The sequence below is a fragment of the Drosophila subobscura genome, chromosome J, assembly GCF_008121235.1.
Source record: "Drosophila subobscura isolate 14011-0131.10 chromosome J, UCBerk_Dsub_1.0, whole genome shotgun sequence".
NCBI lineage: Eukaryota > Metazoa > Arthropoda > Insecta > Diptera > Drosophilidae > Drosophila > Drosophila subobscura.
The window spans coordinates 19654085-19668639 of NC_048532.1; the positions used below are offsets into that span (position 1 = coordinate 19654085).

The 14555-nt window shown below is 45.9% G+C and overlaps 4 protein-coding genes across 6 annotated transcripts; 1 reads left to right on the plus strand and 3 right to left on the minus strand.

The window, feature by feature from the left end:
* Positions 1-826: 826 nt before the first annotated feature.
* LOC117894662 (E3 ubiquitin-protein ligase parkin) lies at positions 827-2742 on the minus strand. Of its 2 annotated transcripts, none has more exons than XM_034801837.1 (6): positions 2428-2742; positions 2182-2371; positions 1772-2117; positions 1263-1707; positions 1109-1205; positions 827-1030 (listed from the first exon to the last, which is right to left on the minus strand). In XM_034801837.1, exons 1-6 carry the CDS (start codon positions 2683-2685, stop codon positions 921-923), a joined length of 1446 nt encoding a protein of 481 aa, XP_034657728.1. In that variant the 5' UTR covers positions 2686-2742; the 3' UTR covers positions 827-920. The 2 variants fall into 2 exon arrangements, with proteins under 2 accessions (XP_034657728.1, XP_034657729.1); XM_034801838.1 differs by having other exon boundaries at positions 2182-2374; positions 2428-2443.
* Positions 2743-6605: 3863 nt separating this feature from the next.
* LOC117893801 (ADP-ribose glycohydrolase OARD1) lies at positions 6606-7384 on the plus strand. Its single transcript, XM_034800545.1, has 3 exons — positions 6606-6819; positions 6880-7054; positions 7120-7384. Exons 1-3 carry the CDS (start codon positions 6698-6700, stop codon positions 7273-7275), a joined length of 453 nt encoding a protein of 150 aa, XP_034656436.1. The 5' UTR covers positions 6606-6697; the 3' UTR covers positions 7276-7384.
* A 2895-nt stretch (positions 7385-10279) lies between these two features.
* On the minus strand, positions 10280-14431 carry LOC117893287 (ADP-ribose glycohydrolase OARD1). 2 transcript variants are annotated; one of them, XM_034799853.1, is made up of 3 exons: positions 14299-14431; positions 10539-10879; positions 10280-10473 (listed from the first exon to the last, which is right to left on the minus strand). In XM_034799853.1, exons 1-3 carry the CDS (start codon positions 14345-14347, stop codon positions 10318-10320), a joined length of 546 nt encoding a protein of 181 aa, XP_034655744.1. In that variant the 5' UTR covers positions 14348-14431; the 3' UTR covers positions 10280-10317. The 2 variants fall into 2 exon arrangements, with proteins under 2 accessions (XP_034655744.1, XP_034655745.1); XM_034799854.1 differs by having other exon boundaries at positions 14294-14431.
* Positions 11038-14437, minus strand: LOC117893286. The gene is made up of 6 exons (XM_034799852.1): positions 14299-14437; positions 12639-12737; positions 12207-12539; positions 11909-12067; positions 11547-11849; positions 11038-11480 (listed from the first exon to the last, which is right to left on the minus strand). Exons 3-6 carry the CDS (start codon positions 12510-12512, stop codon positions 11214-11216), a joined length of 1035 nt encoding a protein of 344 aa, XP_034655743.1. The 5' UTR covers positions 12513-12539; positions 12639-12737; positions 14299-14437; the 3' UTR covers positions 11038-11213.
* Positions 14438-14555: the final 118 nt, after the last annotated feature.

Sequence of the window (14555 nt, forward strand, 5' to 3'; positions counted from 1 at the left end):
GAGGTGGCATCGGGGAGAGAGCGAGAAAGAGAGATTGCGCAGGGAAAATGTTTGCCAAATTCCCATTTGGGGGTTTCCCACGTTGTGAACGTGAATGAGGCACGAGACGAGGTATGTATAGGCTCGATTTATCGATGTCCGGGATAGGAACAGAGCAGAACAGACCAAAACTGAACTGCCATCAATATGCAAAGCGGTAGCACGCTTTCCGGGGCAGCCGCAGAAGCACAAACGGAGCTTTGAGTGCGGCTAACCGCAAATTATTTGGCCACTGAACCCCTGCGGCATTTGGCAGCCAGACCTCGACCCCTGATGACCGATAAGCCAAAAGGTAGAAAGTCAAGCTGGCAGATAGCACATTCGGGAGCTGTAGGGGGGCTGTAGGGTAGCTCTATTGATTATATTTTGGGGTGCAGTCGCCATCCCTCAAAGCGGTGGTTCGTTGGCTACTGAAAGTTGTGAACATATTTCAAACAGACAAAAACCGCCTGAAACGCAAATTAATTCTTATGGCGTACCCCTCTGACTACGCGCCTGAGTTTCTTGAGTACTTTCTCTCTCAGCTGCCGGCCACTGCGCAGTCTCAGCTATCTCTCGCGCTCTTGCTCTCTGTGGCCAAGTGCACGTGTTTGTTGCGGTTTCCGCTTGCTTTCAAAGAGGAAAGTCCTCGAAATATATGTGTGGGTGCAAGAAAAAAAACGTAAACAAAGTGTGCGCACGCAACGAAGGATTACAGTGGGGTAGGATGGAGTCGAAGATGGAGTTGGCTCCCCTTGAAGGGTGTTCTTGCTGCTGCTATTGATTGTGTGGACAACAAACAGGGTGCTCTGCTCGCAAACAGTTTTTACTGCAGCTCGTAACTTAGAACTAGTCAACAGACAAACGAAGACACAGAATAAACGCAGAACCAGGATCCAGGATCAGCCAAACCAGTGGGCGCCCATGCAGTCGCGTGTCCATTCCGTCTGACAGACCCAGCACCACTCGAAGCCGCAGCCCGCGCGTGTACAGACCATGTGCATGCAGCCGCCTGGAAGATGAGAGACAATAATGTGGCATGGCATTTACGTAAATCTGACGACTTGCGTCTCTTGGCTCCAGCACATACCATCGCGCTCCGTGGGGGTTCGACATTTGGGACAGGGCTTGGTGCTGACTTTGATGGTGACGTTGGTGGCCTCCTCCCAGCGTGCCTCGGCCGCGCGCTAAGAACGCAAACGATTACACAATCACACAGTGATTTGTGTCAAGAAAATGCTTACAGTGGGGTCCACGGCGTACTCGCAGGAGTTGGACGCACTGGCACTGCCACCGTTCGGCAGACACTCGCCAATGTGATAGCCCTGCAGGCAGTTGCGACAGAAGACATAGCCACAGCCACTCTGACAGGTCACCTTGCGGCAGTCGGGCTCCACGAGCAGTCCCATGCCGCATCCCGGCTGTGGGCAGAGCACGCCGCCAGCCTGCAGCACAAACTCCTCGGTGGCAAAGCGCTGATACCGATCGTACTCCTCGCGTGTCAGCAGCTTAAAGTGATGGATTTCCTCGATAAATGAGTGCTCACAGCCAGCAGGACAGGGCAGTGTGTAGCCAAAGTCTGGATGGGGCATAAACTGGCGTTCGCTGAGGCGCGAACGGCAATATTGCCGAAAACAGTCAATACAGGCGACGTGCTGGGAAGCGCAGGGGAAGACCAAAACTGTTTCACTGCAAAGGAATCAATTAACTGAAAATTGCTTTTCAACTAGCAAAGGAAAGGGTTTCCACTGACCTTACATCCGTGCAGGCCAGGCAGGGCACATCTTTGAAATTGCTCTTAATTAAACTCAGTGGCGCCGCAAAATCCTTTTCGCCGCCCGAGATGTGCTCAGCGCATTTGAAGTAGAACTCGGCAAAGGGCGGATCGCCAGCCGCATTGTCCACACAGGCAATCTCCAGGCTCTCGCAGTGTCCGGGTATGCGTCGGGGCTTGAGCACATCGTCCCAGCACTCTGGATCGCGATGGACTGTGAAGGCGCCTCCCTTGCAGAGCGAACAGCGTACGCGGAGCTTGCCATTGCATAGCTTATCGCACTGCCCACAGTGTAAAAAGAAGTGGGCTTTGGCACGGACACGATCTGGAAGATTAAGACAAAGTTTAGTAAGAAATTCCTGCAGAAATTGCTACCACCTGTTGCCCACCTTCGTCTGTGATGTTGAGACGCTCGTCGTTCTCCAGCTGCAAGTCCAGCAGGGTTTCGTTAAGCGGCTTGGAAGCTTCCTCCGTTGGTGGCTCTTCCTCCTCCAGCGTCGCTGAAGGAAGTTTTTCCCGCCGCACGGGCGGTCGCATGCGGATTGCGTGCAAAATGCTTTGCTGCCCCAGATCGCATTGCTACTGAAAGTAAAGGGGATTAGTATGTCATTTAGGTGTCAGTGCCACTGGCTTACCATTATGGTGGTTGCGTCACTTAGTTCCTTGCCGGCAAATATGATTTTCACCTCCTCCGGCTGCAGTCCCAGCTGCGGCGCCACCAATTCCTTCACGTTCTTGATGTCCCATTGCGGCTCCAGGTTCACTGTCAGCGTGCGGCCAGTGTTTGTTTTGACATAGATTTTAAGTGTGTTTGTCAGTGTCTTGCCCCCGAATTGCAACAGTTCCAGCATTTTGCGCACAAACGAGGCAATTAATTCGAAAATAAAACTCATTTAATCGCTACTGCGAAATTGGTTGGTCCCACGAAAATTGAAAGATTGACTGAATGATGAAAGGGAGGAAAGAATGATAAGAATAATAATAAAGACGCCCATTGTGAACGCGCAATTTCGGGAATTGAATGGGAAATTGTGTCCCATTGTGAATGGGCAATTTGTCGGGGAAATCCTCTCCTGTTACTAAACGGTCAGGGGAAATCCTCTCGATGACGATGAGTCATCGAACGAACACTAGAATAAGCATGAAATCGATATTTTTTCTAAAATAAAAACATATTTACATCGTGATTTTTTTCCCCAAAATATCAATATATTGATATGTTTTTGCGATATTTTTTGATATTTCAAGCTCGGTAACTAACCACAGGATCTAAATAAATATATAGGGTATATTGTGTGAAGAGCTGTTAGTCAACATGAGCTGTTAACTCTGTGGGGGCTGTTATACGCACGATAGCTCGAAAGACATCGATATCAACAGAGGCGATAGTTCTCTTTGGAAGTGGAAGCGATCAAGACAGCACGCGTCGAGGAAAACCTATTTCACAATTAATTCACTCTACATATATTTTTCAACTTATTATATCCAATAAATACTACTATACTACTCTAAAGCCATCCCTTCACAGTTCAGAAGTGGGATTAGTAGAGTTGTTATGTGCAGAGTGTAAAATTTTAAGAGAAACTCAAGAAAAGCAGCAAGAATCGTCGGCGTGGGAAGTTTGCAATGGGATGTGTTCCCTAAGGTCTATGTGACAAAGAAAATTGCAAATTACGGAGGTGTTCCTTTTCTACGTGGCAGACGGATTCAATGTTCAGCGATCAGGAACTTTAGTGGACCTGGAAAGAAAGAGTCTCAAGAAATTGCGCCAGGAATCTGTGTGAGCCTGGTATTATACAGTCATACATACAAAGGGCTTGTGTGTATATGTAGCGTCGTTGGGAAATTGCACAACGTTGTGAAATACAAACATATCAGTTGTCTCGCTTGCACACATGCTAACAGGATTGCTTGTGCGTGCAGGTTAAAAGCAGACAAAATCATTGATAAGGAGAGACGATCATATTAACGAAAATGGTCAAAATAGCAGAACTTAAGGTGGACCAGTTACGGTTCCTGGTACGAGAGAGGAACTTGGCAGTGTCGGGCTCTAGAGCCGAATTAGTACAACGACTAATTGATTTTGAGAAATCCGAAGACGTAGAGATGCCACAAGCAGCTGGAATCAGTAGTCCATATGAGGAGGAGACGCTGACGTCACAAGCGGCGACGATTTCACAAATGCAGAATGAAATGACAGAGCTGAAGAATATGATGGTTCAGTTGGTCATCATGCAAAGGAAAAACGCAGAAGCAACAACATTAGGAGCAACAACAAAACAGCAGCAGCAGATCAGAGAAGAAAATATCGAAGGTGTGTCCCACGACATTAACCCGGGTAGACAGGCTACCAACAACGTAAGGCAAGCGTCGGTCAAGGAAATTGCGAGTACCTTACCGGACTATGACCCCAGCGACGATAACGCCATCTCCGTGGACCAGTTCATCGATCGTGTCAACAAGGTAGTTGATGCGTACCAATGGGACGAGAAATTTCTCTTACTCGCAATTTATACGCGGCTCAAGGGTCCCGCTAAGATGTGGCTCGACTCGTCGCCGGTTCTACACACCACATGGAGCAACTTCGCTACAGCTATACTAGAAGAGTTCGGATCTAACCCAGACGAAGCTGAAGTGCACTTCAATATGGCTAATGCAACCAGACGAGCGAAGGAGACAGTGAAGGAGTATTGTTTCCGGATGTCCGCCCTTGGCGTGCGGTACAAGCTTAGTGAAGCAGCTGTTATACGATATGTGAGATCAGGTCTACAGCATCGAGAGTTGCAAAATAGTATTGCGGCAATTCAGTTTTCTTCAATGAAGCAGTTTCGTGATGCAGCCGAGTCGTATTTTGTAAATAGAGGTCGGCCAGTCATAAACAAAAAGGAGTTCTTACCAAAAGGCAGCAACTTGGAGCCAAAACAGGACTACGATGTAAAGACAACAAAGCCAAAGGAGGCTCAAAAGTGCTACAATTGTGGAGAATTGGGGCACTTCGCTAATTCATGCCCACAAGAGAAGAAGAAGTCGCGTTGTGCCAAATGCAATAAGTTTCATGCAAACAATGAGAAGTGCCAACAGGCAAATATGATGCGTTTGCGAGCATCGAATCAAGACAAGCTATTCACCAGGAAAATTTACATGCAGATCGAGCAGCTGACCACGGAGCTAGCCAACGAGAAGTCCAACTCGCAGAAGAGCGAGAATGGACGCGCTCTGCTCGAGCGCCAGAACAAGGAGCTGAAGGCCAAGCTGGCCGAGATCGAAACGGCACAGCGCACCAAGGTGAAGGCCACCATCGCCACACTCGAGGCCAAGATCGCCAATCTGGAGGAGCAGCTGGAGAACGAGGGCAAATGAGCGGCTGCTGCAGCAGAAGGCCAACCGCAAGATGGACAAGAAGATCAAGGAGCTGACGATGAACATCGAAGACGAGCGGAGACATGTCGACCAGCACAAGGAGCAAATGGATAAGCTGAATAGCCGCATCAAACTGCTCAAGCGCAATCTGAGTTGGAGAAGCTACGAGCAGACGCTGCCACTACAGTCAACGATCATAGGGCTGCTGCGAAGAAACGTTACGATGCCAGCCATTCCAAGCCAACCGTATATACCCTTGGTGATCTTGTATTAGTCGAGAATGAGCCGTTTAGCACGGGAACGTCACGCAAATTGGAGCCTCGCTATAAAGGTCCATTTATTGTCAACAAAGTGCTGCCAAACGACCGATATCTGGTAGAAGATATCCCTTATGCCCAACGAAAGCAGAGGCACTATAAGTCGGTGTATTCATCTGACAGGATGAAACGCTGGTGCGAACTCCCACCTGATGAACCAGATGAAGATGACGACAAAGGAAGGCGAATCTCGCGAGGACGCTGTGATTTTTTTCAGGAAAGGCCGACTGTGAAGAGCTGTTAGTCAACATGAGCTGTTAACTGTGGGGGCTGTTATACGCACGATAGCTCGAAAGACATCGATATCAACAGAGGGATGCGTGTAACGCAAGACAGACGCGTCGAGAAAAAATGTTTCCGACCCCTTAAAGAATATATAATCTGTTGTTAGTAGTATTGATCAGCATCATTAGCCGAGTCGATATGGCCATGTCTGTCCATCCGTCTGGCAGTCTGGCTCAGAGACTATAAAGACACCGAATTTTGCTCCAAGATTGCTGCGATATCACACTGATACAAGTCCCTATTCGTTTGGCTCACGAAACTGGGCTTCTCTCGACTTTAGCTATTTATTTCCGATGCGCATGGAATTGAATTTTAGCAAATATATAAGAAAAAAAATCAAAAATATCAAATATATCGATATATTATTTTCATATTTTTTTCAAGCAACATATTTCACCGATATGATATTTTTTGTAATTTGACAACCCTATTGTGGACTTATCGTAGTCTTAAATGCAATTCCTCGTTTTTGATGTTCTATTTAATATTACCAGCTTGCAACGACTTTTAACACTGAAAAAATGGTTTAATCTGATTAAAGAATCAATTTAACGTATTTTAAATACTTATTTTTGTTGAATTGTATACCTTATGACCTAATATTTTATAAATTTGCATTTGAATTTTTCATTGAAATCGGCCTTCTGTAAACTTTGTCTACAGTATGTAAATGTATTTAAATTATTAAGAGAGACATGTTTATTAAGTGAAAACATTGAAAAATTTGAAAAATAGCGCGCACAACAAAAGAGTTCAAAACAGTATGACCGCGGAGCTATCGATAAAATATACAGTCTGACCCTAAGAAATATACCGAAATATACCTTTCCCTTTTATATATACCGCAAAGCGTTAGCACGTATTTTTGCGCGCAAATGAAACTAAAATTTTGTAAACAGAGCCACAGGTCGACTTGAAAGAAATTTGGATTAAGCTGATAGAAATGTCAGGTTTTGTTTATAAAGAGGTGAACGGGGACTTGTTCAGCGCGAAGGCCGACCATTCCATGTGCCATTGCGTGGGCGCCGACTTGCGTATGGGCAAAGGGATCGCTGTCAAATTTCGGTATGTCCTACGTTCTCCTTTGCAACACACAAAACTAATAATTTGTATGTATTTCCGCAGCACTAAGTTTGGCCAGCTACTGACATTGCAGAGGCAGAATGTCCAGCCGGGTGGCGTTGCCATCCTAAAGGATCAGGAGCGTTTTATCTACAATCTCGTTACCAAGCAAACGAGCTGGGGCAAGCCCACCTATCAGCTACTCCACAGTTCCTTGACCGCGATGCGGCAGCATATGGTATGTGAAAACTATGCATAACTTCCTTCCCAATTTGTTCATCCTCGCTGTGTCCACTATTTCAGATTGCCCACAATGTCCACAAGCTGGCTATGCCTCGCATTGGATGCGGCCTGGACGGACTCTCCTGGATGAAAGTGAAAGAAATGGTCTGCGAGATTTTCCAGTCGGATGCTATTGAACTTGTTGTATACAATTATGTTCCCCGTGTAGCCAAATAATAAACGTAAATAGTAAATGTTTAATATCTAGTAAGTTAACTTAAACATGTAAGTTTGTAAACATATGTAAGAGCAAAGATATTTTAATAAAAATTAAAAGTGTAGCATACTTTTGGGATGGTCTGGTATTATATACAACTTTTGAAGTATCTTTTGGGGGCTGCTTTTGTTCTCAAAAGTATAGCATACTTTCAGGCTAAAAAGTTCCCAATTACAAAATAGCGTAGGACAGCCATATCCTGCAGTCCTTGTGGTCCTTGATGGACTCAAGCGATACAGGAGACTCGTACCTTCGCCAGGAGGCATGCCATGTCCTGATCCGACAGGAAACCGCCGAGATATAGCGTTGAAGGGGATTCTATAGAAAAACCAAAATTCAAATGGCATTATCCTTAATGTCCTTGCACCCGAAGTGATCCGGGACATTTTCCCGATCCCGAGGAGGCGTGACATGTCCTTTTTCGACAGGAAACAGCTGAGCTATAGCCTTGTAGAGATTAAAAAGAAAAAACAACGTGAAAATGGCATTATCCTTAATGTCCTTGTACCCGAACTGGTCGCAAAGGATCCAGGACATTGTGCCGATCACGAGGGGGCGTGGCACATCCTGGACGGACTACAAATAAAGGAGAAAACAACAAAACAAATCTCTCCTGTTATTTTTGTCAAATTTTGACAGTCACCTCTTTGCACAGTGGCGCCCCCGCGATGAAGACGGTCATTTCTGGAACTAAAATAACGTAGTTCGAGATTTGGCCGCTCTGTGTTGGGGCGCCACTGTGAAATTTTGAAATTGGTCCACTGAAATGGCCGAAAACAGGAAAATTTTCAGACCAAGTACCAGGCGAACAGAAGTCAGCAGAAGGTAACTTGTGTGAAAAAACATGGAAACCAGTAACCTTCTGCTGACTTCTGTTCGCCTGGTACTTTGTCTGAAAATGTTCCTGTTTCCTGTTTCCTGGCCGAAAACAGGAACATTTTCAGACAAAGTACCAGGCGAACAGAAGTCAGCAGAAGGTAACTTGTGTGAAAAACATGGAAACCAGTAACCTTCTGCTGACTTCTGTTCGCCTGGTACTTTGTCTGAAAAATTTTCCTGTTTCCTGTTTCCTGGCCGAAAACAGGAAAATTTTCAGACCAAGTACCAGGCGAACAGAAGCCAGCAGAAGGAAACTTGTGTGAAAAAACATGGAAACCAGTTGCCTTCTGCTGACTTCTGTTCGCCTGGTACTTTGTCTGAAAATGTTCCTGTTTCCTGTTTCCTGGCCGAAAACAGGAACATTTTCAGACAAAGTACCAGGCGAACAGAAGTCAGCAGAAGGTAACTTGTGTGAAAAAACATGGAAACCAGTAACCTTCTGCTGACTTCTGTTCGCCTGGTACTTTGTCTGAAAATTTTCCTGTTTCCTGTTTCCTGGCCGAAAACAGGAAAATTTTCAGACCAAGTACCAGGCGAACAGAAGTCAGCAGAAGGAAACTTGTGTGAAAAACATGGAAACCAGTTGCCTTCTGCTGACTTCTGTTCGCCTGGTACTTTGTCTGAAAATGTTCCTGTTTCCTGTTTCCTGGCCGAAAACAGGAACATTTTCAGACAAAGTACCAGGCGAACAGAAGTCAGCAGAAGGTAACTTGTGTGAAAAACATGGAAACCAGTAACCTTCTGCTGACTTCTGTTCGCCTGGTACTTTGTCTGAAAATTTTCCTGTTTCCTGTTTCCTGGCCGAAAACAGGAAAATTTTCAGACCAAGTACCAGGCGAACAGAAGCCAGCAGAAGGAAACTTGTGTGAAAAAACATGGAAACCAGTTGCCTTCTGCTGACTTCTGTTCGCCTGGTACTTTGTCTGAAAATGTTCCTGTTTCCTGTTTCCTGGCCGAAAACAGGAACATTTTCAGACAAAGTACCAGGCGAACAGAAGTCAGCAGAAGGTAACTTGTGTGAAAAAACATGGAAACCAGTAACCTTCTGCTGACTTCTGTTCGCCTGGTACTTTGTCTGAAAATTTTCCTGTTTCCTGTTTCCTGGCCGAAAACAGGAAAAATTTTCAGACCAAGTACCAGGCGAACAGAAGCCAGCAGAAAGGAAACTTTGTGAAAAAAAAACATGGAAACCAGTTGCCTTCTGCTGACTTCTGTTCGCCTGGTACTTTGTCTGAAAATTTTCCTGTTTCCTGTTTCCTGGCCGAAAACAGGAAAATTTTCAGACCAAGTACCAGGCGAACAGAAGCCAGCAGAAGGAAACTTGTGTGAAAAAACATGGAAACCAGTTGCCTTCTGCTGACTTCTGTTCGCCTGGTACTTTGTCTGAAAATGTTCCTGTTTCCTGTTTCCTGGCCGAAAACAGGAAAATTTTCAGACAAAGTACCAGGCGAACAGAAGTCAGCAGAAGGTAACTGGTTTCCATGTTTTTTTACTGTGTCAAAATCTGGATGCTATGAAACCGCAATTCATTTTTCAGTCGCCAAGTAACTAAAATTACCAGTTACCTTCTGCTGACTTCTGTTCGCCTGGTACTTTGTCTGAAAATTTTCCTGTTTTCGGCCATTTCAGTGGACCAATTTCAAAATTTCACAGTGGCGCCCCAACACAGAGCGGTCAACTCTCGAACTACGATATTTTAGTTCCATAAATGGCCGTAATAATCACGGTGGCGCCACTGTGCGAATGCATTTTTAGTTTAAGAAATGGCCGTCGTGATCGCGGAAGCGGCACTGTGCTAACTACGTGGTTGGTTCACTTCAAGAAAGTGTTTGTTGTACAACAATAACAAAAACATCTTTTACAACAAATTTTGAGAACAGCAACACAACAGTTTTGTTTTTCTTCTTTTCTTCTATATTTGTGGGCCGATCAGAATGTGCCACACCTTTTCGTAATCAGGACAACTTCCCCGATCCTTTTCAATCTCTTTCGGTTCAAGGACATCAAGGATTAAGGATTCAATTGCACATATTTCCCATTCCCATAATAAATACAATTGATGTTAGGTATATGTATGTATATGTATACTTCTTTTATTTGATATCTTCGCCTAGAATTGATTCTTAATTGCTTGGTGGAGGCACAAAGTTGTAGACGACAATCTCCAGCTGCTCCTGCCCGAACACGTACTCCAGAACGCCGCTGACTTTGTCCCATTCCAAGCCATCAATACCGCAACCGATGCGCGGTATGGCCAGCTGCTTAACCTTGTTCTTGCGCTGCCAAAAGGTATTCGAAAAGCATAAGCAAAGAATTGATCTAAAAGTTAGCGCAAGCCACTCACCATGTGTTCGCGCATCTGCTCCAGAGATGACTGCAGCGACTCGTATGTTGGTTTTCCCCAGCTTTGTGGCTTCGTCACCAGATAGTAAATGTAGCGATCATTATCCTTGAGCACAGCCACATCACCGCTGGCCGCCTTCTGGGCACGCAGCTCATCGACCTTGCCGTAGACCTCCTTGAACTTCACAGCTATGCCTGCGCCCATGGCCAAGTCTGCGCCCACGCAATGGGCCAGCGAGTGCGTTTTGGGTGCCGAGAACAGATCCCCATCGATTTCGTTGATTTGATAGCCTTGTCCTGACATGCCGACCACAAAAGCGCGACGAAATGCTTGACGTAGCTCTAAAAGTTTAGGACAATACATTTTTGTTTATAACGTGTTGATAATTACAGACTACAGTTGGTAATGAATGTGACAGAAGTGGGAGCAATGCCTACTCTATAGCGAAACTTCGTTTCTTGGTTATGTGCCCTCCAGCTTGGGGCGCCGTATTATATTTATTAATTTATAATATAAATACCCACAGAATATGCATTTTCAGGTGCAAAAACAAAAATCTCTTAAGTGTAGAATAACTTATTAACTAAATAGATATGCGGCGGTGCATTTGGTGCTACAAGTCCCATGCAAAACCATTTCGAGTACGTATATACAATTCCCATTGGATTCGATCTCTCAGAATGGAGTCTTCTCCCGGTGGAGCGACTGGCGCGATGCGCTGACGGATCGCGGTATCTGTATGGTCTTCATATGATGACACGTGGGACAGACAATGTTCATGCTGGCCTTGACCATCGGGGGCGGAGTGTAGAAGAAGGCAATGATGTCCACTTTGTCATCGGCGAAGACCAGCTCCAGCAGGTTGCGGACACGCAGCCAGTCCAGACGATCGATGCCACAACCCAGGCGGGGAATGGCCAACTTTGTTACGTTGTTCTCCCTCTAAAACGGAGACATTTTCGAGTGAGAATCAAGTTTCGGTCTGCCAAAGCTTCTGTCTGCTCTTACCATGTGTTCGCGCATGGCCAGCAGCGCGTAGTAGAGGGCCGTGTAGGTGCACTTCTCGTGGCTGCGCTCCTTGGTCACCAGATTGTAGATGAAGCGACCGCCCTGCTCCAGCACTGCCACATTGCCCGTGTGCTTGTGCTGCCGCTTCAGCTCATCCACCTGCCCGAACTTGCAGCGGAACTGCAAGTTGATGCCCGCACACATGGCAAAGTCCGCGCTAACAGAGTGAACAAGAGCAAAGTTTTCCGGCGCACTGAACAGGTTGCCCTTCGCCTCGGTAATCTGACACTTGGGTGCAGCCAGCTAGGAATTGAATCGATTAGTTAACAGCTTTAAGTACATATCTTTCCTGAGTGACTCACCTCCTTGGACATGTCCTCGTGCTCGCAGACGAGTATCTCGATTGGATACTCGCCGTGGGCAAAGGTCTGCTGCATCAGGCGCTTTACTTGCTTCCAGTCGAGGCCATCGTTGCCGCAGCAGATGCGCGGCATGGCCACTTTGGTGATTTCATGATTGCGCTGTGGATCGAATGGCGGCATAAATATTTCATTGTACAAATAAATTAACTGTAAATTAATGGGAAAGCCTCTCTTCAGAGCGCGTCGACTTGGCAATGCTCTATGGAAAGAGAAAGCCCCTCCACTCACTCTCACTCACCATATGTTCTCGCATACAAATCAATGCCGCCTGAACGTCCTCGTATGTGGTGGCATCGTAGATGCTAGACTTTGTCACCAAATAGTAGACAAATCGTGCATTATGCTCCAGCACGGCGCAGTTGCCGCGCGCCACCCGCCGCTGACGCAGCTCCTCCACGTCTCCGTATATGAGGCTAAACTGCCAGGCGAGGGTGCCGCGCAGCGCCGAGAACGATGACTCAACGGCATGGGCCAGTGCATAGCTCTGCGGTGCTTGGAATATGTCCAGTTTCGACTCGATGATCTTCACATTCGCTGTGGCCATTTTGCTGTGTGTCAGCCACAGTGTCAGCTGCAATTAAACGGAAATTATTTTTGATTGTTGCTGTTTCGGCTTTTTCGGCTGTTTTGTTGCTGCTTTTTCAATGCCAAAAATGAGTTTTGTACTTACGTGCACGCAGCAGAAACGCAGAAACTTTCGCGACGAGGTCGAAAATATTCACAATAGAAACTTTTGTTGGCTTTGAAATTTGTTTGTTTTGTCTGCGGACTGCACTGGGGAAACACGAACAGGAAACGGAGAGTCGGAGAGTCACCAAAACACCACGGAATAGATCAGGGAAAACAGAAAACAAGGCAATTAGCAAGCGCGTCTCACATTCGATTCTTATGGGAATAGAAGAGTTAGCGGATAGTTCGATGGATGGCTGGATAGATGCTTGTTTATTTGGTCAATGTTCGAACCACTACCATTCCCTGCCCGAACGTTTGTTTGTTAGCGATTATTAATCAAGAGAGAGAGAGAGAGAACCGCTATGGTCTGGCACGGCCGGCGTTCTGCAGTGGAATGCGCAGCGGTGCGACTGCGAAAGTGCCGCCGCCGCCGCAGAGCGAAAGCCCCATCAGGTTCTCCATTGATGATGATGATGATGATACGATGATGGTGATGGCTGTGATGATGACATGTCTCCGTTGAGTGTGTGTGCTTGTGTTTGCTTTTATCGCTTTGTTGGCATTTGTTTAGTTCCCCTGTGTTTTGGTTGTGTTAGCCCTATGGGCGACAGGTTAACTTGGAATCGTCCAAAATTGTCAAAGTTGCTGTAACGCAAATAATCAGCAGTCATTCTGCCAATTATGAACATGTGCAGGCATGATAACCACCGCGATACGGCGGGGTTCTCCGTTGTGTTATAGATTAATGGGTTTAGAACGCGGTGATGCGTGGGCCGGTTCGCTGTCAAAGGTAATATGTGGCCTGTGCTCTAATAGGGGCAGTCAACCGAACGTATAGTCAGGCCAGGCCGACTGGCGTTATTGTTTGCATAAATAAATATAAATATGACTTAAATTATTCGTTAATTGTGAGACAAGTGAAATAAAATATACTCTCGATATACACACTCAGGTGTAGTGCATACACATCACCATATTTAGTAACTAATTAAATACTAAAACAAACAAAAAAGGCAGAGCAGCAGCAGCAGCAACGAGAGATGTTTACAATTTTAAAAATGACGCGCCTCATCTGCGTGGGTGTGTGTCTTTGCTAAGGGCCGCGCTACACAGCACTAGTTAGTGCGTTTCACAGTACTACACAGCTTTTGGCACAAACAATAACACACACACAAACAACAAGTGGTTGGAAAAAAGTCATAGTTTTTGCTTCTATATGATTGTTTTTAGTCATTTATCACTTAAATATCATTATTGGCTGTAGATTGGATCAATTTGTTTGTGTCTGGAAGTGCTCCAAAGGCTAGAGTAGTGTTTCTTTCTCATGAATTCTACTACGCATGTCACGCGGGTGCGTTGATTCGTTTTGTTTTATTTTGAAATTCCACTTTTCTATCCACTAGACGACGATGGGGGGCACGTTGTGGAAAAGCGATAGCCACAGAGATTCGGATTCAGTTCATGGCAGTTCAGATTGGCGCTTCGTACGACAACGACGACCACGACGACGAGGAGGAGCCGTAGCTTTGCTGGGATTTGGCGTGTAAATTGATTGGCACTCTGCTGCTGCTGTTGCTGTTGCTTCTCCTTCTCCGTTTTTGGTGCAAATTACGTAAATTTGTGTCTTTAATTTTGTTATTTGTGTTTAAATACTTTACGTAGTAATTGTGTAGTTAGTTGAGGACTTGTGCGGCGTGCCAGAAACATTCGCGAGTAGCGTTTTTGGGCAATTATTCCAGAGTAAATCTCCCAAAAGTCTAGCGCGGAGAGAGAGCGAAAGATAAAACGTTCTGAATCACTCGGAGAATAAATAAAAAGTGCAAGCAGCGCACGTCCGACAGCGACAGAGAACATCGGCGGTGACAGCGACGTCAGCTGTTTCTCCCCCCCCCCTAACCGATCCCATCCGACCACC